This window comes from Solea senegalensis, linkage group LG14 (genome assembly GCF_019176455.1).
Source record: "Solea senegalensis isolate Sse05_10M linkage group LG14, IFAPA_SoseM_1, whole genome shotgun sequence".
Taxonomy (NCBI): Eukaryota; Metazoa; Chordata; class Actinopteri; order Pleuronectiformes; family Soleidae; genus Solea; species Solea senegalensis.
Window position 1 is genome coordinate 7,737,098 of NC_058034.1, and position 27,678 is coordinate 7,764,775.

A 27,678-nucleotide genomic window follows, 5' to 3' on the forward strand; every position below is an offset into this window, starting at 1 on the left:
TGGACAAGAAGTATCACTTTCTGGTGATGATGCTGTTGTTTGGATGGGTCAGATCTTGTGCGGTCCACTAGTCTGAATTAACTTCACAATGTTTTCATATATATATTTATTATATAAATAAAGTAAAAACAAAATCAGGAACTGCTGAACTGTGGAAGTGCCGATCGGGGCGCGTGTGTGTGTGAAGATGCATGTGTGAGGCATTTGCCTGCAGAGCACAAGAGTGGGTGTGGTGGTGAAGCGCTCTATGTCTCTGTATAGATGGACGACATGTGGCTCAGGCTGCGGTCGAAGCTGCCCACCTGGAAGAAGATGCTCTCCTCTGGGCTTGAAGAGAACTGGCACCCTGCATTTCCTGGCAGCTCTTGGGTCAAAGTGAAGCCTGTGATTGACATGATAATAAATATTCTTGATAAAATAATTGGGGTAATCAATTATGAGCTGTAACGTTTTTGGTCCAGTTATGATACAAACTCCGCTGGTTATTTGTACTTACTAGTAGAGCTAGCGTTGCTTGTTGACATGTGGAAGCCATTGTGCTGATGGGAAGTGTAGGCGTGAGAATCTCCAGGGATGTGGACACCACCGACCGTCTGCTCCATCCTGTAAGAGTCTCCAAAATGGAAGCAGCTCTGAAAGCTGCCTTGATATTCTAGGAAATGAGAGAGAGAGAGAGAGAGAGGAGAAAAATAGAAGCCAGACTTGACCAACTGCCACTATCGTCTATGGCTGATTGTTTCCAAGGTCAGTAAGCGTCCGCTCCATCTGGTTGAAACTTAATGTGGATCTCAAATTATGACAATGCTATATTTGTGCTCGTGCTAACTCTGCCAGGCCCATAGTATGTAACATTTGTCCCAATCGTCTCAGTTTATACTCAGAATCGACCGCAGGAGTCACGATAATGGGAGAACAGCCTTTCCAGGATCGCTTTTACGCAACTCCCTCACCACAGCGCGGTTAGAGAGACGTCCATGTGTAGATCTTTACAGGGAAAACAGTGTTTAAGGCATTAGGAAAAAGGTTCAGGAGTGACAGCTGAGCCTTCCGATGTTGGGGTGCTGAGAGACAGCTGAATTCATAAGCCAGCATTTTGTTGGCTAATTCAGAGCAGGGAAAAGGCTTCCGGCATGTGGTTTCCCCCCTTTTCTGTGTCTCTGACTAATCTCTCTGTCCTAAAAATGCTCCGGCAGAACTACAGACCAGTATCATTGCTCTAACTTCCTCTCTCTGAGGGCTTTTGAGTGGGTTTGGTGGTGAGCTTTGGTAAAGGGACACTAAGATGATTAGATATGAATATACAAGTGATGTAATGTTGTGCATTCTCTCAGAGGACACCGTATACTGCATGGTGATGAATCACCTGCCCTAGGAACAATTTCAGGATAATAAACTTGAAATTGCAATAACCGCTTTCAAATTCAACCAAAAACCGATTCCTCTAAACAAGTTGCTTTTAGTCAGATGTCTCGAGGTCCGTCTTACCATCGTTAGCAGGCTGATGGTGGTGATAGTGAGAGTAGGGCTTTTGGTGAGGGTGAACATGCTGTTTCTCCAGAGGAGGAGGAGGAGGAGGCGTTCCTGTTCCCTTTATCCCAGGAGACTGGAGGGGAGCAGACACACTGGAGGAGACACAGAGGGTGGGTGAAATATACATTTAAAGCTCTTAGTGTATCTTCTCTTCTTTGCTGACAATGTCAATTATTCAATAAAACGCTTCATGCATTATGACATCCCAATCAAAGCTGGCGCTACACGCTGGCCCGCTAACCACACGACGGGACTAACTCAGCAGGGCAGTTAATGATCCTCAACGCAGAGAAGAAACAGTCCAGGCGTGTGGAAACTTGGGCTCCCTGCACGTAGTGGTCCTCCTACCACATATTACGATCTTAAGTCAACAAACAGGAGAGAGTGCATTCAAGTGAAACCATCCCCCCCCAACTATGCATGCACACACACACACGCTGACCACCACTACACAAACCCCGGGCTTTGAGGCCCGCAGAATGAAAGCACGATCCTGTCCACATTAATCACATTAGAGAGAGGAATATTAAGATTATATATCTGTGACTGTGTTTTGAGGATATTCGGTGATACCGTGATCACTTAAATAAAGTTTGTCCACGTTTATCAATGAAGTGTTATTGATAAAGCATAATCTTAAAGGGCCAGTGTGTAAGAATTAGTGATATCTATTATTATTTTATTATTATTATTGTTTTTCTTTATTTAACCGGGTAAAAAAAACTCATTGAGATTTAAAACACACAGAATGTTACTCCAAACACAGTGCAATCACAACTAATGGTGAGACAGCAGAGTGCAACTAACAGGACTACTCAACTCACCCTTCCTTTTCACTAGCATGTCAGGGAAATATGATGGCTTTTTTAAACACCACAAAATATGTGTAAACTCTGCAGTTTCCTCTTTGTTCTTCATTGGTTTATGCACCATATTACTAAGCTTGCATAGTAAGCATCTGCCTCAAAATGAGAAATGCCAGTTTCATCCAGCTGCAGAGATATTCTAAGGCTATGAAAACCCACCGTTTTCTTTTATTTTAAAGCAATTATACACTTAAACCTACTCATGGATAGTATATTCAATTTCTGCCAATAAACCCCCACAAAATGTTGACATCTGACCTTTAACCCCTGTGCCTGCCCTGAGTAATATTTAAAAGGAACAGGCTTTGCACGTTTCTTCAATCTGCACTCTCACTCTGTCTTATAAGAAAAACCCAATGTGAAGATCAAAAACTTTAAAGCAAATGATGAAAAATGAGTGAAATCACTGTAGTTGACTCATTCTGCCATGTTCAGCATCAGAGATAATAGTGATAACTGATAAGTGATGCTTGTTTTGGCTTGTGCAGAAGCTCCCCGCATGATCTGAAAACAAGTTCTGCATAACATCACATCATCTAACATGAAAAGTATGCAGCTATCACTGTTACTTATGTTTAACACCGCCATTGCTGTGTGCACATGAAACTAACATTCCAGGAGTGATCAAAAAAAATTAAGCTGCTGAAAAGATTATGTGCCTCATGTTATGTGTCTGTCTGAGGTCTAAGTAAGTGCCTGAGTTACATTTATGGACATGTCACAGTCTTGCCGTGTTACACTAACATCCGTCAACACTTGTAATGTGGCAAATGTCTGAATTTAATCACTACAAAGAATACTTAGACTCCCGTTCCATTTCTTGCCAAGAGTTGAATGGGGGGAAATTGATACCACTCTCATGCCTGCGCAACCAATGTGAAACTAAGTTTAGTTTAGCACAAAAACTGTAAACAGAGGGAAACGGTTAGCCTGGCTCTGTCCAAAGGCTTAAAAAAAAACATATATCAACCGTTTTATAACTCATTTACTTCATCAGTACAAAAGCCGCGCTGCCTCGCAGTGATATATTTACTCACAAGTGAGAAACATGTTTGGTATTTATTCAGACACTTAAATGTTCAATGTGAACGTTTACAAGAAACTAAAAAAATGAGCAACAATTTATGACTTCATATTGCAGATTTAACAATAATGTAATAAACAGCAGTGTGGTGTAAATTCCAGAGCGATAGCCAACAGAGCTGCCGAAAAACAACAAGCCAGGCAAACTTCCCCCCCAGAAATATTCAGCAGCTACTTGGTACCCTATCATGACTGCAAATCAGGAATGCCAACACATAAACTGCTGCTGTGTGGAAGCATATGGTTTGCACTGAGCGCTATATGAATGTGATGACAGGGGGTTACTGGAAGTGGCTGAGCCATCAGATGACTACTCATTGCCGGCCTGGCTGAAGGCCATAACATGACCTACTGCTCTGGGCATGAGGGGCGTCCCACCTGGCACTTAGTGGCTCCGAACACGGTAGCTGATGAAGGGTAAACAAAGTCAAAATGGTCTGGCCAATGGTAAATGTATTAAGCATTTTAATTAGCTGTCAGACTCAACTCTTACTTATTTATCTTATCTAGAGGGGATTACTATGGGAGATATAGTGTGTTGATGAATTATTCCTATGAAATTGGTAGCGATGTTGCTCTTGAGCCTATTATATCCGTGATCTGGGATTTTCATCATATGGAGAGTGACTTAAGTAGCTGTAATGTCTCCTACTTTGAGAATTTCAACATCAGCATCAGTATCTGGCCCATTAGATGATAAATATTTGCTTATTTTCACAAAAACATTTAAATTTAATTTCAAGAGAACTTATTCAAATAGATTATGTTGCTAGAATTGACAGTTAACTAAAACTAAATGTTTGGTTTGAACAATAAAAATAAAAGCACTGCTATTATGGACAGCCAGGTTTGGAGAATAATATGTCTGTAAAACAACTACTTGCATATGTTAGGCTCAAAGAAGAAGCAGTAATTCTTAAAATTTAAATGATGCACAATAAATATTGACAGTACGAATACGTCTCTCACAGGCATTTGTCTCCATAACAAGCTGGTGATTAAAGACAACATCCCCATTATTGTTAGCTCAAGGCAGCAAATGTGGGTTTTGTTTCTGACTGAAGATGTTTGAAGATACTTTGCCTGATGGAGATACATATGTTTTGGCCCAATGTTCAATTGTTTAACTTAAAATTATATGAGCATGTTTAGTGTTTTTATTACTGTCCATGTATTATTTAATTTTTTATTTCAATTTGAATCAAGATTTTGTTTTTTTTAATTGAGAACTGTGTATCGTTCCATATCATAATAAACAGTTTCACTTAGATATATCGTTATTGCGTTATTATGATGGAATACTGTGATATGACTTTAAGCTAATTTGCTAATAAGCTAAGATGTTTTTACTCTGAGTTCCATCTTGTCAATGTGAAAGTGTTCATTAAGGTATCACATTTAAAAACCTAACTGTATATGGACTACACTTGACCTCCACGTCTGTCCAAATATAGCTGAAGAAGCTTGTGCGACACCATGTGTCGGTTCAGTGCTGAAGAAGCTAGCCGCTAGTGACCGTGGCTAATCCACAGGTTGGCACGGGCCCAGTACATGGCCATGTGTTCCTGCAGAGAGCACCATTCCCCCAGGAGCTGCTGTCAGCACAAACCTGGGAAACAGTTATACTGTTCATATTTTTACGAGCTGCCTCTCTGTGCAGCTAAAGTGAATCATAAGCTAATCACTGCCAGCTGCCCCCGGCCCTGGTCTCACTAGTCTCTAGCTTGCTAGCTACTCAAGCTTGTTGAGGTAGGAGGGGAATCTTTCATATGCCACATTAATCTCTCCTCAGATACATCTTCACTGACCATCCTGCGTTCTCTTGGTTTTTCCAGCTAGCCCACCCACCTCTGTCCCACTGCAGTGAGAGCCGTTTGACCATTGACCTGTTGATTCCTGAAGGTAGAGATAGTGGGGATTTTGAGCAGAGGCTTATCAGGCTGATGGAATACATTTCATAAACACGGAGAAGTTCAAAAGGTTAGAGAGAGAACAAAACATGGTATGTAAACTATCTATCTAAATCTAATCTGTATGAGGAACGTGTTGGAAAGAGATGCTAATGTGAGGTCTCTCGTTAAGGGCAGAGTCTGGGAGACCTCACCCTTTGCTCACTCCAGTGGACGCTGACTCAACTACTTTGCATAGAGTGGATTTTTTTTGAGAAAGCTGATGTCATTCTTAGAATCTGAGTTGGTGCAGCAATGATGGTCTTTACTAAAATCCACTAAAAAGAGGTTACGTTCCTGGGTGCTGCCCTGAAGCCTCAGAAGTCCAGATAAAAGGACGTGTACCGAAGTATGTGGGTCGGGACGTCATCATTACTGGAGAACAACTATTGTTCACATTATTGTTGCAGTCTTGGCTGACTCTGTGGAGGCATGACGCCATGGAAAGTAACCTGAAGATTCATGAAGAGTCCTGCTCTGCTCCTCATTTGTCTTCCTCCACCTGCAAACTGTCCCACCAGGGAGCAGGGATCAGGTCTTGTCCTCTGCAGACCCCACATTCTCCACAAACACCCTCTGCCTGCCCTCTCATCTCCCTCCTCTGTAGCCAACCATTAAGCCCTGCTGATGGATGACGGGGGCTGCGTTGGCCCTGATCGGTGGGAACGCTTCTGGATCTGGTTAGCAAGCAAAGTCTCTGTTTGAGAGACAGACTACAGCATCCTGCTAAAGCTAAGCTAAAGCTAAGCCAGGCCCGCAGGACTCGATGTAAAGAGCACAGCTGGGGCTCAGGATTTACTGGGGCCCCTGTGTTCTCTGTGTCCCAGAAAGATAACTCAGACACAATTAATCAATCCATAATCACCATCCTTCTTGGAGGAATTTTGACTTTAGATAATCAGATTTTTTTAATTAAATGTTTATGAGATGGGTTAATTAAAGACTATACCTTGTTAACCGAGAACCACAAAATTAGCGACTGCCCACATGTTGCCCTGAGTGACGCCCTTTGTAAGATTGACGCTCGTTTTCTGGATCACTGGAGAATGATAATGGCTCGAAGAGGGACAGTATAGAGTTACAAGTCGTGAACGTCCCCCTTCAGGGCAGAGGGCTCTTAATATCTATGCCATCTATGCTGCCACTCCAATTGAATTAGCCCATGTCAATCATTGCCAAGGCATCAAACCAACTCAGTAAATAATATTTGCAGAGGGCCTCTAATATCAATACTTGGGTAAAAGCAGTCGAGACTCCCTTCTGCAATTATATAACCACATATGGCAGAAGCACAGAATGACAACATTCACCAGTCCTTGCTCTCGTGAACACAGGCCACCATAGTTGAACAACTGTCTCTGTACATACACTCTCACATGTGCCACGCCAATTATACGCATTTCACCTGGTATATTTTAATATCAACTTTAGAAAAATGACATAGCTTTTTACAAAGAAATATGTCCAAATGGCCAATTTGAGCCAGAGTAAACACATTTAGCTATGAGGTCAGAAGCTGCCACACTAGAGGAAGGTTAGTTTGATAATTTTGTCAAAATGTTTAATGTCCTGCTAAACCATTTGGGAAAAACAAGTGCGGCACTGATATTGACTTTGGCAGCAGCCTGTATACTCAAGGCCTTAAACATGTTAATCAAATGCTCCATCATCGGGCAAATGTAAGTAGACGTTTTATGCCCAGCTGGTTGTAGGTCCTGCCACAACTGGCTTTTTGACAACTCGCCCCACTCCGGCCATATGGTGCGATGAACAGAAAGAACACTACAGCATGTGTGCACGCTCAGTCATGAGCACTTTTGGATCAAAGTGCTTGGTTTGATGAAATCCGTAAATTTAGAAAGGGCTTAAAAAAACATATTATAAAACAAACAACATATTAACTGTGTAAAAAAAATAGATTAATAGTAGAATACAAATGTCCAAAGACGAAAGTGGAACCACGTTCCTTCTGTGTGTGTTGTTATCGAGCCCCTGCAGGAAATGCCAGCCCTTGTGTCTTCATGAGCATATTGGAACTTTCAAATTCACAACCTGTTTTCTGAAAGATGTGTATAGTATGTGGTGATTACAAGTTATGAGTTCCTCTTCAACGATACAATAGACACAGCTAGATGAATTGCTTGATACTAAATCTCTTTTGTTTCTGCACTTTTTGGGTGACACGTCGCGTCTACTCACATGTTTTTTAAATGTGCTTCATAAATAAATTGGATTGGAATTGGTACTAGCGGAAAGTACGTCAAAGAGTCCAGGTGAAGATGCTTTCCATGTTAACATTAAGAAATCTGGTTATAAAGGCTTCTGTCGAGGAGAGAATAAAACATAATAATAATCTAGCTGCCACAATCAGGTTTTCAACTTTGACAAGTGGTTCAACAACCGCTCAGATATTGCATATTGGATCTCAGCGTTCTCACAAATATGAGTGAGCTTAAGGAGGGGATGCAGAGAAATATACAGCGACAAGGTAGAATATTTACTTTGCATCATGGGCACTTAGGTTACATATGTCAGGAAAAGACGGGGTTGTCACTGTGTTGCACCGACCCACATCTCACATCCACTGTCCTCATGCCTATGTGAGTGCTGTTACAGCATGCCTCTACTCAGGGTCTTTTCACTTTCCATTTCTTTCACTGGGCAGGTAATTGTGAGGCAATGAAAGCACAAAGTCATTTCAACAGTGTTCTGCTGCTTTCAAGGCTTGAAACAACACATCACCTCGACCTGACGTCTCCGCGCGGTGCTCGGACGTTTACATGCACACGGGCTGAACTGCGTCGGCCCGGCGCACTGTTTGTGCTGGAAGTCGAGCGGTCTGCTGTGCCTCACGCCCTCACATCACATGCAATCATGTGTGTTTCCTGGATTACTGTATGTAAACTCCTCTCACTCACACACGCTCCCACACACAGAGACACAAATGCATGTGCGGAAGCCATCCAATCTCATCGTGTCATACGCCTTTGCTGTATATACTCCCATAGAAGTGTATATACACACGCAGACACCCAAAGAGCAGACCACAGCGCTAAAGGAAAGCATGTTTATGTAACATGATCACATTTGTAACACACAGTTTATGATGCTCAAGTCCATCCACTCTTTCTCAATGTTATTAAACTCTAAAAGACTGTTTTCGCTCACTACCTCCCCGGTTTTCGGCACGTTGTTTAGTACAGTACACACTGTGCCTCCTGACGACACTCGGGCTCTGCTGGCTCTCTGGGGAAATCATTGGTGCTAATAGGAAACATTCTGCGCCTCTCACGCACACGGCCATCCCTGCTGAAGTGTCCCCAAGCAAGGCACCTCTATGAGCTGCTGATTTGTTTTTACACACGCGTGAAAGCTGTCAGTATCTAAAGTAAGAGGGATCTATGTGGAAATTCAGTAAAGGAGATAAATGTGCTCTTGTTATAGACAATATTCAAACCATTTTCTTCCTTGCCACATACAAAGCAACTTAGGAAATCATCCTCACTTTTATGACTTTCTCTTTAAAAGTATCTCCATATGTTCTAATTGAATTGCACAATTATCTTGAAGATTCTTCATCTTTTGGGATTGTATAATGCACGACAGTTGATCCAAAAATCATGTATCCAATGCAGTATGATACAACCGCAGTACCTACAGTACATCTGCACATCAGAGTTTTTTCTTCTCCTCTCTTTTGGGAGATAATCTGTTAATTCTTGTCCTTGGCGGATTAAACAGCTCATAACACAAACACCAGAGGATGATACTATCACACTGCTCCAGCGGTTTGCTCTCGTTAAAAGTGTGAATCACGTCCAGCCAAGCAGTGTGGTCATTCTGCTGATGCTGTTGTATCCAGCGGAGATGAGGGACCTTATGAACACTGATCCCTGAGCCAGAAATGTGGCTGGTCATGTGTCACGTTGACCCTGTGGTGACCAGCACAGCCCCTCTTCCCCTGAGGCACATCTTAGGGGTTGAGGTTGTTTCCAGTAAAACAGCCAAATGGGTTTGTCAGCATGACCGAGAGGCTTAACCCAACATGAGCTAAGTGGGTTCACCCTGCGGTAGAATAGATGATTGGTGAAAAACAATGGCTTGAAATATATCCATATAGATCCAAACCATCTACATCTAGCTATCTATTAGTGTCTATGTCTATCAACAATGGCGGAAAATGTGATCATAATGATAGCAGAGGCTAAATGTTTGTGCTGGGGACCCACTGTGAGGATGGATGAAGGGATGGATGTATAGATGTATAGATTAGATAGATAGATAGATAGATAGATAGATAGATAAATGTATAGCTAGATAGATAGATCCCTCCCAAAGGACATACCTGTCTCTTGTGCCGTCCATAGCAGTCAGCGGGGACAGATGATGAGGGCTGCTGTGGTCACGGTCGAGTCGGTGGTGTCTGGAGGGCAGGTCAGTGGTGGACACAGGGTTGGGGTTAGGGGAAAGGAGCTCCACTGACGTGCTGTGATGGGGGGTGCTGGAGCCAGTGTACAGGCCTGAAAGACAAACAAAGCTAATTCAGTAAATGTGCCAAATAAACCCCAGAGCCCAATGCTCCGTCTTTCCTTTGAGGAAATCAAAAGCTTTTTCATGGCAACAAGATTTTGTTTTGACAACCTTCATCCAATCAGTGAGCGCCGTAAAATAAAACGTTCTGTGTTTGCACTGTCTGTAATTTAGGGTACATTGTTTGTGCAGCCACAGGGTTTGGCCTTGTTTGTCCTTTAAGCTGTTTGTTCTTATTACACAATAATAAACAGAAATGTTACATGTGTTCAAACAGCGACTTTGAATAGTAGGGCATTTAAAAAGGGGGGAATGAGGTTAGTGGATAGCCTCTGTTGTGTGTGTTTGCATGTCATGGTTTTTGTTATGTGAGTACATGCAGGCTTCTATTTAACTGTGAGGCTTGAGTGTATGCAAAGCATTTCAGCATGTACAATGCACTGTTGTCAGGATGATTTTCAATGCGATCATTTTATTGACTCGACTTTAATGTACAATATGCCTTTCACTATTCAATTACCTCGTTTTGAGAAACTGCATTGGATTAATATTTTGTTGATGCAGTCATCTGTGGGGGGCCGTTACTTTCTACTGACACTGGCAGCATGTTGCCAACTTTTTCTACTGTTTCAAGCTGCAAACTATGATTAAACACTGATCTATTTTTCTTATCCACCATGCCCTGGGCAGCTAAGGCTGCAACTAATGATCATCATTATTGATCCATGCTTTATTTGCTTTTATTTTATTTTTTTTTACATTTTTAATGAAATATGCACATCCCAAAGCTCCCAAAGCCCAAAGTGACGTCTTAAAAATTTCTTGTTTTGTCCAAACTAACAGTAACCGACAACATTAAAACCATATGCATTCATTTTCCAACAATACAACACAGGAAGAAGCAGTAAATCTTCACATTTCAGATGTTTGAGTGAGAGAATGTCATTTTTGCTGTACTAAAACGTTTCTTTTCATGAACGTGCTGTAGTGCTTGAAGTCTTACAATTTTCCAGTGGTTAGTTACATTCCATCACTATTTAAAAAAATGGTGCTCCATAGGGAGAGACTAATTCACTCAAGAACTAGACATTGTAGCAACCAAGAAAAACTAAAGTTGACGTCCCTTCATTCTCCTAACACTGTAAATATATTCTCTAATTTCATCTGCTTTGTTTTATCGCCTGATTTCTGATTTCTTTCCCAGCGTCCTCAAGAAGCGCTGTGCACTGACTGAGTGGTGCAGTCAACCAGCAACAAGAGGAGAAGACAGGACGAGATGAAAGAAGCACAAAGATCGGTGCTCCTGGTTTTTGCCGTTTCCAGGCCCAGCTGTTCTCCGGTGGAAGCATGCCAAGTCCAGATCTGACAGTGCTCTGAAATGGTTACAAGCTTGATTCATTACCCTCAAATCATCAGTCAGAGACCTTAAATGTTTTCCCCTTTAGCCTCAACATCTGCTACCAGAGCAGCAAAACAGTCGACAAATAATTGCTGTGATTGCGTTGAGTTCAGAGTGTCAGAGATGAGCTGATGGCACTGGTTAAGAGGCAGGGGAGGATTATGCTCTGAAGATTTTGTGCGGCGACGTCCGATCGAGTTCGGGAAATAACAATAATAAATAAGTGAGGTGGAGGTGGAGAGGTGTATATCAGCTCAACCTCTCGCCATAGCAGAAGGAGCATGTAAACCTCTGCATTAAAACTCTGGGCACTTCCTCTGGATAATCAAGGAACACTCTAATTATGTTCTATAAAACAGAGAGGGGCTTCTCGTAAGTCTCGCTGCAGCCATGTGAATAAGAGCAGACTTATAAGCAGCAAACAGGAAAACAAGTTGAGCTCTGACTGGAAGCATGAGTCATTTTCTGCTCCACAAGTGTTAATGATGAGATGGCTGCCCAATTTGCTCCACCTCTTCAATGCATCTTATTGGCCCTGGGACAAAGTGAAATTCATGGAAATGGGGATCCTGAATGCCAACCTGCGACATCGCTGCTGGCCTTGAATAACTCTGCATCCTTGAACACTTTGGCATCAGGCTCGTGAGTGAGTGCCTTTAGGGATTTAAGTACTTTAAGACAAGAGCACAAGTAACATCCACTCAGAAACAGAGGGAGGCTGAGAGTAAAAAGCCAAGACTCAGAGGCCCAGTTCAACATTCAAAGACAACTTGAGCATTCACAGTTGTCAGCGGTGCACAGAGTTCCAGCAACAATAACACAGAGCAATGGGGAGCCTGGACCGGGTACAGGAAGAAAACAAGGACAGATGTGTCCATAAACTGAGGACGCTGCGGGACATCACTCTTGTCTTTAAGACTGTTAAAATCTATTTATTTCTCTTTTCTTCCCAATCCAGTGCGGTGTTGATTTTTGGTGATGGTCAAATTCATCAATTAGAAAACTGGAAGCATAAAAGCCACATGTGAAGAATAAAAGTTTATGTTTGTAGCTGTTGCTAATGGCTTTTACAGCCTTTGCATGACAAGAAGATGACAAGTTAACGTGACATGATTATGAAATACAAACCAAACAAACAAGGCTGCAACACTTAAGCTAAAATAACCAAGTGCAGACGTACAAATAAAAGGTTTTTATAAAATGTGTATACTTAGTTAAAGATAAATCACAGCGGTGTCATTAGTTTATATTTGGCAAGTATGCCTTTTACTGCCGGAAAACACGAAATTACCATAATACATCTGCAGGAATGTTCACATGGCTGTTGATTATCACAACGACTCGATGATTGCTTTGCCAGGTGTCAGGATTCCTGGCGGTCAGACCTCATTTGCTGGCCTATTCTTCTGTTTTGGAACAAATATTCCCTGGCCATCAATATATTTGAGCTACAGCCAGTCACTTGCACTCATGTTTTTATTTGCTCAGCCATGGACGATAGTGCTACTACTAGTGTCATATGACATGTTCCATTCAGGACAACCGTCGAAAGATTAAGATATATTGTCAAAATAGTTTTGTCTGTTGAATACATCCAGTAATTAAATTATATCCCAGGCCTCTTTCCATTACTTTCCATGTAGAAGCTTTATTGACTAAGTGAGAGACTTGAAACCTGTGTTTTGTTGCAGGCAGAGGTGTTGGATTACTTCGAGTGTTGTATGACAAGAGTGGCTCCCTGTGTGCACCTGTGAAGATGTCTTGACCCAGTCCAGGAGAACGACCGTCTTTGCCGTTGTACAGCTGCTGCGAGGAGGCGGAGCTTTGACGGTGCTGCATGGACAAACAGTCGCTCAGGACATCCTGCTCCAAGTGAGGGCAGGGCCGAAGCTATCGATCACAAAGATAAAAACAAAGCAAAACACAAGATTAGAGTTTTCGCAAGAAATTGCGATGAGTCATTCGCGGAGAACGCCATATGGTCCACGGGATTACGCGGCCTTGGATGCTATGTGGGGTGTGGTTCTTATGAGTGTTTTCTCTTCTTGCAATAACGTGATCTCCATTTTAATTTGAAGCAGTTACTCGGCAAATGAGAGTACAATGACAGTCAGGGGACCAGATCATACGCTCCGCGTTGAGTCATCCGTTGGCCTTAGACATTCTGGGTAAGGGGTTGCTCGCACTGAATCGGAGCCAACGTGAGATCGCTTCTGTTTCTCTCACTGCCAACAGTAATGGAGGCAAGTGAAGACACATTTAAGCTTCAGCGTCTGTAACACGCCACGCAGAAGAAATCCAAACCTAAGGAAACTCATGTCAGTGGATGAAATGCGACATCTGTCTTATGGATCAGTGGAACAGCTGAGCTCTGGTGTAAACATCAGTGCATTTCGCTGTAATAAAACGTTTACAGTTGCCGAGGTACACACCAGGACTGTACAAACAACCATAGCTTGTTCTTTCCTCAGGAGATTCACCTTTAAAAATACTGAGGAGCAAAAACCAGACTGAGGGCAGAACTAAAGCTAATAACCTGACGTGAAGAGAAAGGAAGTCATTTAAAGCTGATGGTGTCAAATAAAACCCTTCAGTCTACATGGGTCAAATAATGTACATTAGCAACCTGGTATTATGAATTGTCACCTGGTTTAGATAGCTACTTAACACTTGTACCTTGTAGTTATATGCTGTTTTTGCCTTACTTTGAATTGTGTTGAATTAAAGCAAATACATGCAAATTAAAATGAAGCCCACTGGGAGTTAATAATAATCATTTTTAAGACGTGTTTGGCACACAGTATGTACAGTTTAGCTTTGTCTTTGCAGTCTAAAACACAGCTGCAACAGAATACCATGCTCTAGAGCTACTGTGCATCTTTTTTTTTTTTTGCTGAACTTCCAGTATGACCTTATTCAAGTCAATGTGGTGGAGCTGCAGCTTTTATAAACAGAACACTTTACTTAATCTGCCCCATTTTGATCTGTGTTATCCACAGATCTATGTAGTTGGTTTAATTTACGGGTTGGGAGGCCCGGGGTGGACCAGAGGGTTGTCTTTGAGAATCATTTCCCCACAATAGATCAGGTCTGACCACATTTCATCATGTTCATGGTCAAAAGCCCATTCTTTCCCTGACTGGAAGTGAGTAAATAACAGAGAATGGGCTCATTGTTGTGGAAGGAGCTGGATAGTGGCAGGCTGCATGATGTGTTCTTTTGCTTAGCATCGTAAAAGGGAAACACATGTGTGCTTGTAGCATTGTTAATAAGCTGTAGTGTGGAATACCCCAGTGGCCAGATGTTATGGACAAATGTCAAACAAATGCTCTCACTCCACTTTGCAAGCGAAACTGTTCGCAGTGTCATTCTGAGCAAAACAAGAGCCACAGTTACAACCGATGAATTCTTCACAGCACACTACTCTCACATGGTTCTCCCAGGAGGACACCACACACATGCACACACATGTTTGAACAGCGTCCCCTGGCCCCTTACCCTAACCTTGACCATAACAATGTCTAAACCTAACCCTAACTCTAAACCTAAACCTCATAAAGATACCCAGGTCATGAACGTCATGACGGAATGGAGACGGTTAGGCTAAGCACCTTAACTTTAACCTTAACCAGTTCCTCAGCAGTTAGGTTCTGCCTCATGAGGACCAGACTACTGGGCGTGCAGCTTTGAACCTCACTCTTCTGTACAAACCTCTTACCTTTCTACGCACCTGTTGCTCTTTGGCCGAGTGGATCTTGACGTGTTTGCGTAGGGAGCTGGGGTCTGTGTAGCGCTTGGTGCAGCCGGGAATCTGACACGCGTACGGTTTCTACGAGAGGGGAGAAAATATTTCAAATCACGCGCGCGAAGAGTGAACTACGTGTGTATTATCTTTGTTGAAAGACCACTAGCAAAAAGCAAAAAAAGAAAAAAGAAGGAAAGCAATAAGGAGCCAAATCACAGCAATACAGTGAGTTTGAAATGAGTTTGAAGGTAAAGTCCTACCTTTCAGCTGGGAAAACACATTATTTGAAGTAAGACAGAAGAGGAAGAGCAGAAAGAAGAGACAGACAATCAGTTGTGAGATATTTTAACACCAGATTTCTAAAAATGACAGAACGGAGGTGATTTAAAAGCTGGTTGGTCTAGTTTCTCCTCTCCCCACTCTCCTAACGCTTACTTACTTCAAGATGCTGATTAGTCAAGCTTACTCGATATTTAAGTATTTCCTGTGACATGTTTTCTTGTGTTATACTTTCTGCACTTTTTGCATGGGACATAAATATAGCCCTGTAACGCTGGCTATAGCAGCAGCCATACGTACGTCAGTGAATGTTGATATACAGACTGGTCATAAAGAGGGAGATGTAGGTCGATTAGTATAACTGGACTAACATGTGTAGAATGACTGGACTGTCGTGAAGTTTCTTCATCATTTCACATTCCTCTCATTAACCAAGCAAATAAAGCATGTAGCTCGCTGATTGAGGGATTTTTTTTTCTTTCCCCCCTCACAGCAATTTCTTTTTTTTCATCCTCGGGAATATAAGCTGCCCATTAAAGTGTAACGGGATACACGTCTTTATTAGCTCTGCCTCCGTACCTCAGCCTTCTCTGTAAATAAGCCATTGTTATTCCAGGGTGCTTACGGTGCCACTCATCTCCGCTGTGTTTGTTTTGCCAAGCAAGGCACCCAATACGGCACTGAACCCTCAGTTAAAAAAAAAAAAAATCAAGCACAACTTCTGTGTTGGATAAATATCATTAAAGCTAGAAAATGATTTTCTCCCTAAGTGTTTCTGGCAGGCCAGGCAGCTGGGCAGGCACAGTGACGGCCTTAGCAGGGTGTTAATGTGAAGCCATAAGCATCGAGGTCCCAGATTAGCTGTATCATTTGTCCTACTGTGGGGAGAGTGGGAGGTGGAAGAAAATCCCTAACTGACAGAAAAACACAAGCCTGCATTCAAATTTGTGCTTAGATAAATACTCTGAGTGATTTACTGGTCCTCGGACCAAAACGCACCGGTAACAGGCCAGCACTGGAACACAGGGGGAAATATCCCGGCTGTGTTGATATTGTGGAAATACTGCTAAAAATATTTACTTTTTTCTCTTTTTTTACATGTAAAAATTATCATTTGTGACTGTTACACTACTTGTGTGCTGCAATGTCAACTCATTTTGTAATTTTTAATTATTTTTAATAATGAATATTCAGAGTTGTGGTATGGTCTGTATGTAGTTTCATTGTGTCAGAGATACACATTTTTGACTTTCCTCTGTAAATCTGTTTTTGATAAAAAAAAATATATAATAACACTACTAATACAAATATGAAATTGATTGACGAGACTATCTAATTGGTATTTTAAAGCTGGTATTCGATACATTTTTTTTGTCTTTTAAGCATAACATGAGGTGTTGGTTTGGTGACAGGGACGTGACGAGTGGCAGTGATGTATGACTCGACCTTTCCTTTCAGCTTCACAGGTCTGAAAAACAGGCACAGCTCTGTCTGACTGTGCCTCAGCCTAATGGAACTGATCATTTAGTAATCTGTGGAATGTCACTGCCAGAGCTGAGAGAGTGAGAATGTCTCTGACTAACAAAAAAAAATCACATTTTACACTGTAAAGATGTAGGAAACCTGAAGCGTAGATTTATTCAGGAATATATACCCACACATGCCAGTTATTCAGCATTTATTCATTAAAAATAACCATTTAAATTGAATCCCTGAAAAGGTTTGATATAAAATACAGCCTGTGTTTGACATACACAAACATTTATAGTCCATAATTCCATGCAGACATTTACCCTGCAACACTCAGACCACCCACACTATTTTAACTGTTGGCCTGAGACATGTTAGACCTTAATCTACAGTGAAATATTGGGGGGGTGAGAAAGAGCAGAGACTCTGTTTCTGACCGTGTCCAGGTGAGTGCGCTGATGCTTTGCGCGGTCGCTGGAGTTGCTGAAAGCTTTCTGGCAGCCGGGATGCTGGCACAGGTACGGTTTCTCTCCTGTGTGACTCCTCAGGTGGATCTTTAGGTTCTCCAGACGTGAAAACGCTTTGTTACAGCCCTCAAACTGTGGAGGAGGGAAGACACACACACACACACACACACACACAGAAAAAGAGACATCAATCAGTGTGAAGCTGGCAAACAAGGCAGGCTCTGTATACACATGTGTGTGTGTGTGTGCGTGCCCCTCTCTTTCCCTTGGTCTCTTGATCGCTCACACAGCTGGTGGAGTTCACTCTACGCCACATATTCCGCAGCCATGGAAAAGTGAGAGATGCTTAAGAACATGGGTGGTTTAATCAAGAGCATTTGTTTTTTTCCACAGCTCTTAAATTACGCGGGCAATCCAAGGACCTTTGTTCAGAATCATGTTCATCTGAGAGTCGGCGGTGTGCGCGGTGACCGTACACCTGCCGCAAAACTCAAGAGAGAAACTGGAGTGTGCCGCACTGCGGCCGTGAATGGACTGTAATGCATAGCATTGAGATAAGTGTTCTGCCGCGTATTGTACATTAGACTGACAGGTGACAGTGGATGTAAACAAGCACATGCCCGACCCGGCTTGGCCCATTTGATCCAACCACTCAGCCAATGAACACCACAGATTTGTTAACATGTAAATGATTTATAAGGCTTCTCGTGTGTCCACTCCTGCTCTTAAGCAGAAAACATGGATGACTGCGGGATGTCAAGGCCCCTACAGGGACTGCTGTGTAAAGAGTCACTTTAGAGTGGGAGGCACAAGTCAGTGTTTACCTATAAGTATTCAGCCGCACTTTAACTGTCACAGGGTATATGATAGGAGCAGGAGGGGGCAACTGTTCATGTCAGGCTTATGAATAATATAATACACAAATAAATAAACCAGATGTCCGAAAATTAAACTAGGACATAAAAGTCGCATTTACATTTCTGCTGTACACTCACTGGACACTTTGTTACGTACACAGAAACCTAATAAAGTGTGACAGTGTTTGATATGCTGTGTGTTCAGAGATTATCCTTTTATACCTTGATTGTATCAGGTGGATATTTGAGTAACTGCTGCCTGTCTGTCATCTTGGATCAGTCTGGCCATTCTCCTCTGACCTCTGGCATTAATTTGATGCACAGAACCGCTGCTCACTTGTTACTTTCTCTTTTTCCAACCGTTCTCTGTAAAACCTGATAGATTGTGCGTGGATGTCCCACAGAGTTCAGCAGGTCGTCCTGAGCATGTCTACATATCTAGATATTAGTGCTGACAAACAGTATATATGTAATAAAATGAGTGATTCTGTTGTTTGTTGTTTTAGTTGGACATAATGAATGAATAGAGTGCAGTGGAATAAAAACTCCAGAGTTTAGTTTTGATATTAATGTCAATACACATGAAGCAATGTCCACTTATGCTTCCTATATCAATACTGGCAGCATCTACTACTCACTCAGTTAAAATATAGCTATAACATGTTGTCCATGAACCATGTTAAAGGACAAAAGTGCAACTCCCGTCCTGTGCTCCCTGTTATTCCTGCAGCAGAATCATTTTTAAATGGCAGCTTTTATTCAAACTATGTCATAATCATAAAGATGAGGTTAAATCATTGAGCCACGTGAAGCCTGCAAGACATGACGATTAAAAAAAAGGGTGCAGTTATAGCCAGCTGTAAACTCTGTTTGCTGACTCTCCTCTGTCTTTACTGTTCATTGTACCCTGACCTTTAGTGAAGCCTGCAAACGGCAGGTCGGGTTACGACGAAGGAGAGAGTGACACCATTCTTCTAATGGGCCTTCAGCTTCATCTGGGCTCAATGCTCATCCCTGGCCTCCTTCATTCACTCACACGACACAGGCAGGGCCTTCTATTCACCGAGCCTCCATTTAATATTGGCGAAACCTAAGCCTGTCATGGTAGAGTTGTGTTAGGTGACCAGGCTGATCTGTGGGTGTGTGTATGTGTCCATGTGGATCAGTAATAGAGTCGTAATCTGCTCGCGTATAGCTATGCAACACAAGTGGAGTTGAAATGAGCTTCGGGCCAATGAGTGGAATCCAAAACTTGATTTTTGCTGAACAGTAACGCGGTATCAAAACGTAAGACACAGATTTATCCATTACCTTTATCAACAACATTTTATCATTTCCTTCAAGCAGGTACTTCTGCCAACATAAGAGTTTGAGAAACATAAACATGCCTTTTCTACCAAAGCACTCTATTATTTTTAAATAAAACAACAAAAATTTGTATTGAATTAGATTGACAAATATCTGGGTGGCCTTGCGTTAGCAGCACCGTCCAGAGTTTCCTTCTTCTTTTTTCTTGTATGTGCACAAAATGACGGTAGTTAAGCTTAACCGTTGGCTGGAATATTCAGCCTTTTAACATGTATCCATTATATAAATTTTTTACAAATAAACTCCCCAAGATTATAATTTAAAACCTCCTTAAATCAATCCCTAATAATAATTAACTATCCTCTGCCCCACCCCCCCAGCCCCTTTAAATTTTAACCGTAACCATCCTTCTTAACCTGAGTTTAATCAATTAAATATTTAATAATAGAGATGGCCAATATTACTTTTACTGTTGTTTCAAGGTAATGTGCACTGTAAAAAAAAAGAGGCAATGCATGTGCCCCAGTTTTCTTGTGCAACGTATACTGTACATAAAATGACGACAGACAAACGTGCAGTAGGACGGCCTGGAATGAAGTATGAGGGAAAAATATTAGCCACGTTTCTTTAACACTAGACAGACACACATACCACCCAAGCTCCTGCACGCAAGCATAGAAAAATGTTTTTCCGCGTGCATGTCGCACAGCATTGCACAGCAGAAACATATTATTCTTGAGTCGTGCCAGTCAAATGCTTCACATGAATGAAAAGAGGCAGCCTAATAAAAATCTCGGTGCGGAGGAACGTCCACGCCGCCATAATACTGCTCCGAAAACAAACACGGCACTATTACAGACGTGCCAAACGCACGCATTTTACATATACATACAGAAGAGTCACTCTTTCATCGCTTTGTTTGCTGCTTCTGTATGATTTTGAGGCTAAATTATAGTTAGGGGCCCGTGGAAGGGACTGTGTTAATCGCGTAGAGCATGTTATTACTCTGCGAGTATGAGGTTTTCCTGTTTGAGCGGAAACCGAGAGGCAACGCCACCTCTGAGACCCGGCATGAAAGTGATACGCTGGGGAAAGATAATTACGCAATTATTTCAAGTGATTCCATTTGGAATATTTAAGTCGGACTTGATGTGTGCATCATAAATCGATTGTGAAATCAATAACTAAGCACAGTCAAAAAATAAACAAGTCAAAAGAGCACATGTCAGTACGTCTACTATGTGGTCAACACAGAGCTGCCTTACACATAAACAGTTTAGAAAGTAATGAACACACAGACTGAAGTGGTGACTGAGGCGTCTCTTCTGACACAGGATTGATATTTTTTTTTACCTTTGATATTATCTATGAAAACAGTTTAGAAGGCACTAATCACATTAATTGCTTTAAACATATTTAGTTTCCCTCCTCTCTGTAAACCTCCCTCTTAGGTAAACCGACAGATCACCAGCAATGTGAAGGAATTGAGCCGCGTATGACACCGTTTCACTGACTGGACTGGTGTGTGTGCGTGTGTGTGTGTGTGTGTGTGTGTGTGTGGTGGTGGTGGTGGGGGCTCAGTGGTTCAGTAAACATTGGGGATGACAGCGGGGTCTTGACATGGCTGAAAGGGGCGAGAGTGGATTGAAAGGGTGGACGGGCAGCTGATCACAACAGACAGGTTATAGGCCCAGCATGCAAACTGGTGGAGGTGCGGTCCAGCTTGAGACCTTCATGGGAAATGACTCCTGACTGGCAGGGAAAAGGCCAAACAGTGTCGCGGCTAAAAGGCAGCAGTGTGCACCTCCTCTCACAGGCGGAGGCTCATTAGTAAACTGCAGGAGCAGGAGATGATGCAAACAAACCAGCAGTTATGGGGTCTGAGGGTAAATGTGGCTGTTGACATTTGGGATAGAAATCTGATTAAAGGCTTTAATGAATGGCGAGAGATGGAAGATAAGAAATAAGTTTGACATGACTCACTTGTGCTGTGTTTCTTAGAGTCTACGATGTCACCTACAAAGCAAATTATATTCCAGGGTTTTCTCTCATGGTTTATTCTGAATTTTTCCACCAAATATGTAATTTAATATAAGTCAAGTTTCAGTATTACTAGTATCACTATTCACTTAGTTCAACACTGTAAAAACATGAACTTGCCTCTATCCTGTAATGATTCCGTTTTGAATGATTCCTTTGTTATACGGAGCAAAGAAATCAGAAAATGAAAAATTTGACAATCACTCAAAACTGATTAATCAATTATCCAAATAGTTAATTTACTAATCGATGAATTGTTTCAGCCCTAATTGCAACATATGTATGTGTTACATATTTTTAGAATTAAACTGCAATTTAGTTACGAGCCCTACTCATGACTGATGAGCATTTTATTGTCTCTTCAAATGCCAGGGAATCCTTCGATACCTCCTTCAGCACTGACCCGGGGCAGTAATTGTAGATCAGGCCTCTAAATAATGAAGGGGAAAATGGTTTCAACTGTTCAGCCGCTAAATAGCATAACATACACTATTAGTCATGTTCATAGGACCACCTATAAAATAAAAAGAAAGCCTCCACAGGTTTTCCACTATGATTGGTTTTACCTCATACATCTCGGCGCCTTTACTGCCCAGCCTGACAGACACCATGAAGGGCAAAGAGTTTTGGTGGCAAAAGAAGACACTGCCAAATAAAACATGTTACAAAGTACCAAATGCTCAAAAGCAGCCTGTATAACTTTGTGAGTATGAAGAAAAAAAAAAGAAAAAAAGCTGTTGCTGGAATGAGTTGGTTTATCACAAGGTGTCTTTCTCTGCCCCGTCCAACGAGGAAAACCACCAACACTTCAGGATCTGTTCGGTGGGGAGGCCGTGGAGGAGAGTGCTGCGGCGGTGGATGGGAGCAACATGTGCATTTAATCTGCCTGCTTCCAAATGCCCTGTGGCAACCACAGCAAAGAGCAGAAAAACGTAAATGGATGAAATTATATCCATATGATTCAACGAGACAGCTAAGGAGAGGCAGGTTTCTCATGCGCTTCGTCAGGATACAAAATTAAACACAGCTTGGCTAAAACATTTTCATTACATAGTTTACACATATCATTTCCACAGAGAAGCGGGACCCTTTTAGCAGCCAGCCTCATCTGTTGCGAATAGGGCTTTAATTTGAGTCAAACATGGCGATGGGGGTTTTCATTTTGCTTTTCAGGACAGAAATTAATTCACACACATCTTGACACATCTCTTCTCTTCTCCTCCCCCGTCCGCTTTGCTTTTCCACATTCATGGGACGTATGAATAGCGAGTATGACGACACACTGCAAATGACTAAACGCAAGGGAGTGTTGTCCAGATGCGTCTGAACAGGCGAGCGGAGTGAGAGCTCAGCCGATAAATTGGTGGGAGGAAGTAGTCATGTAAATGACTGAAGAAATTGTTCTTAACAGCCATTTTGCACTCATGCCCAAATAGTTTGGGGGCCAGATTTAAAAAAAAGTAATGTGGATGGCACAACAGGAAGCTTTCCTATGATGACTAAATGAGGCTGCGCACATAATGAGCCGGTCCAGCTGTTTTGTTCCTCTCGCAGACTGTTTGCCGAAGATTGAGGAGGAAGTGCAGTGAAGGATCTGAACCCTGCTCCTGTGGCGGAGGCCTGGCAACACTGCGAGCCTGGCCTCATAACAACACGCCACGACTTCATGGAAGCACTTAACCTGCTGTGATTCAGAGGCCTTCATTCAAATGTCTACCAGCTCTGCAGACCTGCATCAGATTAGAGAGCTAAGACGTGATTTCCTCCTGAACCAGGTGGCCTGCTGGGGTTTACCAGTTCACCAGGCGGAGGTAAAAAAGAAAAGAAAGAAGGGGGAAACATTGTCCCACTCTCAGAAAGATGAAGTAGACTGACAGGGAAAAGGAGATGTTGTCTCTTATCATGCAGCGTTAGCAGAGAACCAAACTGACAACCGACCTAATTCCTCTGTTGTCCCTCGCCTGTTAAATTTTCCTTCTGGGCAAAAGCTCAGGGTGTCAAATCATTTTCATGCACACATACTTGACACAACTGTTTTAAACAGAGGTTAGCCATTCAGCTTCCTTTGAGACAGGCTGAGCTGATGGAAACCACTAGATTGTGTTTTGTTTCGCATCCATATCAGAAATGATTATTTAGCCTCGTTGGGTGAAATATGAGCGTGCCTGAATGGAACAAATAGGTCTCGGACATTTACTGGGTTAGGTCGTCAGCAGACACGATGCTATGACCTCACACTCAGTGGACGGCCTCTATAAGAGCCATCCCACTTTGTCTCATGACAGTGTTTATTCTCACTCGCGATCCTCACCATTTATAATGGCTAATTAGAGTGCAATACAAACCGTCCAGTGCCACATAACCACTGAGCCATTAATTATAAACCAATTCACGAAATCCAAACCCACCATGAAAAAGACAGACTGTGGGTTACACAATGAAAATCCTAAACATGATCTGTGCTCTGAGTCGGCGCCTGGACTGATGTTACTGGCAGTCAATACAGGATCCCGCTCGATGGGCCCACGAGCTACGGCGTCCTCTGACAAGCGGGCTTCAATCTGTCCAGCACCTTTCAATCACACCTGACTCCGTTCTCGCTCTCGCATTCTCGGCCCGTCTCTCTCTCTCTTCTCTCTTTCAACCCACACTTCTGACAATGAGCTCCTCTTGCCTTCAGAGCAGCAGAGGAGCAGAACAGCGTGTTCTGCTCCCATACTCCGTTTTTTTATTGTCGGTAGTGGTGGGTGAGCGATGAATGTTTAGCAACAGCCAGCACTGACTATAACATTATATTTAACTGATCTACTTAATTGTTTTTATTATTAGATTGTCGGACAAACGCTGGATGAATGTGATGATTGGCCCAAACTCGGAGGTTTTCTTTGGATCATCACCATCATCCATCATTGTCTCTGTCCTATGTGACCTCTCCATTGAGTCTGTGTAGAATTTCTAAGTTTTGTATTTCAAGCTTTTATTTGACTTGATTGTCCACATCTGTTTCTACTTGTGCATGGAGTCTGAAACCCTTAAAGCTGAACTGGGCATCTTTACATGCTGACAAGTCTATATTGTGTCTTTACTTTAATGTGCCTTGTCTATCTGTGGAGAAATAGACATTAAACTGCAGAGTGGCACACTGCTGCTTCAAAATGCAACAAGTCTTGTGATTATATTTCCGTGTGGTAACTGAGAAAGTGCCAAATGTCTGGTAAGATGCCTCTTAATATTTGATATGTATGAAAAGGATTGAAAAATAAAAAAAAAAATAAAAGAAACATACCAGGCTGCAATAATCAATCCAAAAATAGCTCGGTTTGCATGAAGTACATTGAAAATAAATAATTTTAGACCCTAAAATGAAGGTCTGTCATGACAAAAACTTTTAAAAACCCATTAATATTTGTTGTGTATGAATAGGATGTTGGTTTAAAAATACATTTTAAAATAAAATACATTTTTATAGCTTCATTTTTTGTGAAGACGTTAAAATGTGTGCACATGAATGAAAGAAAGAAAGGGGGAAAAAAACACCAGCAAACCAAAGTGTGAATTTAGAAAACCAGAGTTTGCTGGAAGCTACCACACTTTCACACATGTATTCGTACCTCATTCGTTGTGCCTCTTGTACGTTGAATATCTGACTTTATTTCAATATTTCCAGTTGCTGCCATAATTCTGGTGGAGTTTTATTTTTAAACTACGACCACTGGCTTAAATTCTGGTGACAACTTGATACGGTGCACAATGACACCATGGTTGAAGTCAGTGTTTCTGGCTTGTACGTACAGACTTGTTAGGTAAATAAATAAAAGCCCCTCTCCCTTTTTGGCAAACCATCTGTTCTCCACAAAAGTCAAAAGTTGACACAGCTGTGTAAAGGCATACGCCTACTGTAGCGTTCGACGGCAACTCCATAACTCTGATGTGACAACAAATAAACATTGCAGAAGCCTTGTGAGCTGCCAAGGCAAATACCTCTGTGCCAGAACAACTATAGTATTCAGACAGAAAACATGCCAGCAAAATTAAACAATAGGTCAACATGGCACCGTGATCAACACCAGCCCAAGAATTCACCAGGGCGAAGAGAAGGAGTGCGTTTATGCAACCCTCTAGAGGGGGACCAGACCGCAAAGCCTTCTGGGTAAAAAAAAAACCCAAAAAAACCCAGCTACCCCTGAAATGTGCTCCCACTGAGATGTCCTGGTGCCCCGAGATTTGATCAGCCCTCTCAGCAGACACATCACCAGTCCTTCACATTTCAGTAAATCAATTCACAACATTCCAGCATATCGTTCACTTAGTCCACACCGACAGGTCTGTGCCCACTGTCTGGTAGGAAAACATCTATTTGAGTGTTAAACCACTCCCCATTCCTGAGCAATTAAGATGGAATCGAGTAACCCGCCACTGGCAGAAATCCTGTTGTTCCAGGAGTTGCTTTGGTAAACATTTTCATATTTATGGAATATTTCCTTCAAGTGTTCTCATCTGACATATGTTTATGTTAGCTGTAATATGAGTCCGGACCTGACACTCGCTGACCTCATACATTTTGCCAGGCACATCGCTTTACAACATTTTTCCCATATACAGTATTTATTTCCTAGCTGCACTTTAAATCAGGCATGACCTAATCCAAATTTCTTGGCCTTATTTCTTACAGAACCTGGAACACTGGTGACACTTGGATTTATTTGCTCTGCTCCCGACAAGAATGCATCCTGAGCAAACGACACAGTACGAATGAGTGATGTTTTTACTATGGCAAAGGTGTTGCTTTGACATGAGAGGCCTCTTAATTCACACCTAAACTATTCTGGTTCTCAAAACCTCACGAAAAAACCCTTTTGTGTCTGCGTCAAACTAATTCCAAAGATGAACGCGTCATATGTGAAACAGATGTGTTAAGAAATGATCAAAAAGCACCAGGTCTTCCTTCTGCAGATAGTTAGAGATTATTGGGGTGTAAAACTCGTTGAGAGAGGTGAAACCCAGGTGAAATATCAGGCTCATAAAATCATTGTGTGTTTCACAGAGAGGATGGAACACACGCTCTTTCCGTCTCTAATTCCCTACCTCACTCTCATTAGCAATCACTACAGTCCATGTGGTTTCTTGGCGAGGTGACGCTGCTGTGATATATTAAAGTTACGTGCCATTTGACACCGCAATCCATGCCTCAAAACTCTACATGGATCCTTCCACTGGGAGCTCGCTTCACTCTTGCTTGACTTTTGAGCATTTGAAAACAAACTAAGAGTCTGTGAGTAAACACACACACACACACACACACACACACACAAGCCTCAGCTTGGATAGCTCCCTCTCCACAGACGTTTGCATTGGCCTTGCAAATGCTTAAAGAATGCTCTCAGGTCCACATTTTGTGCATACCACATCACTTGTCATGCACAATACTGTGTGATGAACAAAAGTGTTTCTTATTTTTTTTCTTTTGGATGACATCAGTACACGTGAATTGCCCGCCTGGCTCCATTTCTTTCGTCCTTCATTACTTTTCTCAAACATTCAAATTAGACCTGCCACGCCGACCACAGAACTCTGCAGGGCATCATTTAAACTTGACACCGTAAATGTAAACACGTCTTTCGCGACATCATTTATCCATACTTCTCGCCGTGTTTATTCTGCGCGGTAGCGACTCGGCTCTCTTGTGTGTATTAGTTGCAAGTCTAGTCTGGTTCTGGAAGAGTGCGTGCAGTGCAGTCACGCCGGGGAGATGAGACGTGCTCTCTGAGAGAGAAGAGCTCCTGGTGTTTAAATGTCCTTGTCGTTTGTTTGGTGGATGCGTACAGTCTACACAAAAATGGACGTAGGAAGTAGCAATAATCCACCAGGGGGCAACCGTCAGAAACCATTTTTCCTTCCAAATGAATGGTGTGCATTGATAGTTCCAGCTATTGTACAGTACAACACGATATACATTTTTAAATCATGCTCTAATTTAGCGCAACATTGGCAATAAAGCATGGCACATATGAGTGGACCCCATGTGACTGATAGCTTTACCATTCAACAGGGACATGATCAAATTGCGACTCTCAACCGCTTCACAATGGCAGTTTGCTCTGCAACTGGACGGCTATGTTCATTTTTGTGCACAGTCTACGGGTGGGTGATACAAA

General features: G+C 42.2%; 1 protein-coding gene across 2 annotated transcripts in view; it reads right to left on the bottom strand.

Annotated features, from left to right (window-relative positions):
- Positions 1-27,678, bottom strand: part of LOC122780890 (zinc finger protein GLIS3) — a 70,912-nt gene that overhangs the window by 1,116 nt on the left and 42,118 nt on the right. The window contains exons 5-11 of one of the 2 annotated variants that reach the window (XM_044044269.1): positions 17,289-17,450; positions 15,076-15,186; positions 13,106-13,247; positions 9,774-9,948; positions 1,486-1,622; positions 497-652; positions 303-382 (exon numbers count right to left, since the gene is read on the bottom strand). In XM_044044269.1, the coding sequence (XP_043900204.1) occupies positions 303-382; positions 497-652; positions 1,486-1,622; positions 9,774-9,948; positions 13,106-13,247; positions 15,076-15,186; positions 17,289-17,450 (963 nt within the window). Of the gene's footprint in view, positions 1-126; positions 383-496; positions 653-1,485; positions 1,623-9,773; positions 9,949-13,105; positions 13,248-15,075; positions 15,187-17,288; positions 17,451-27,678 lie in introns of those variants that run through there. The other variant, XM_044044268.1, reaches the window with a different exon arrangement.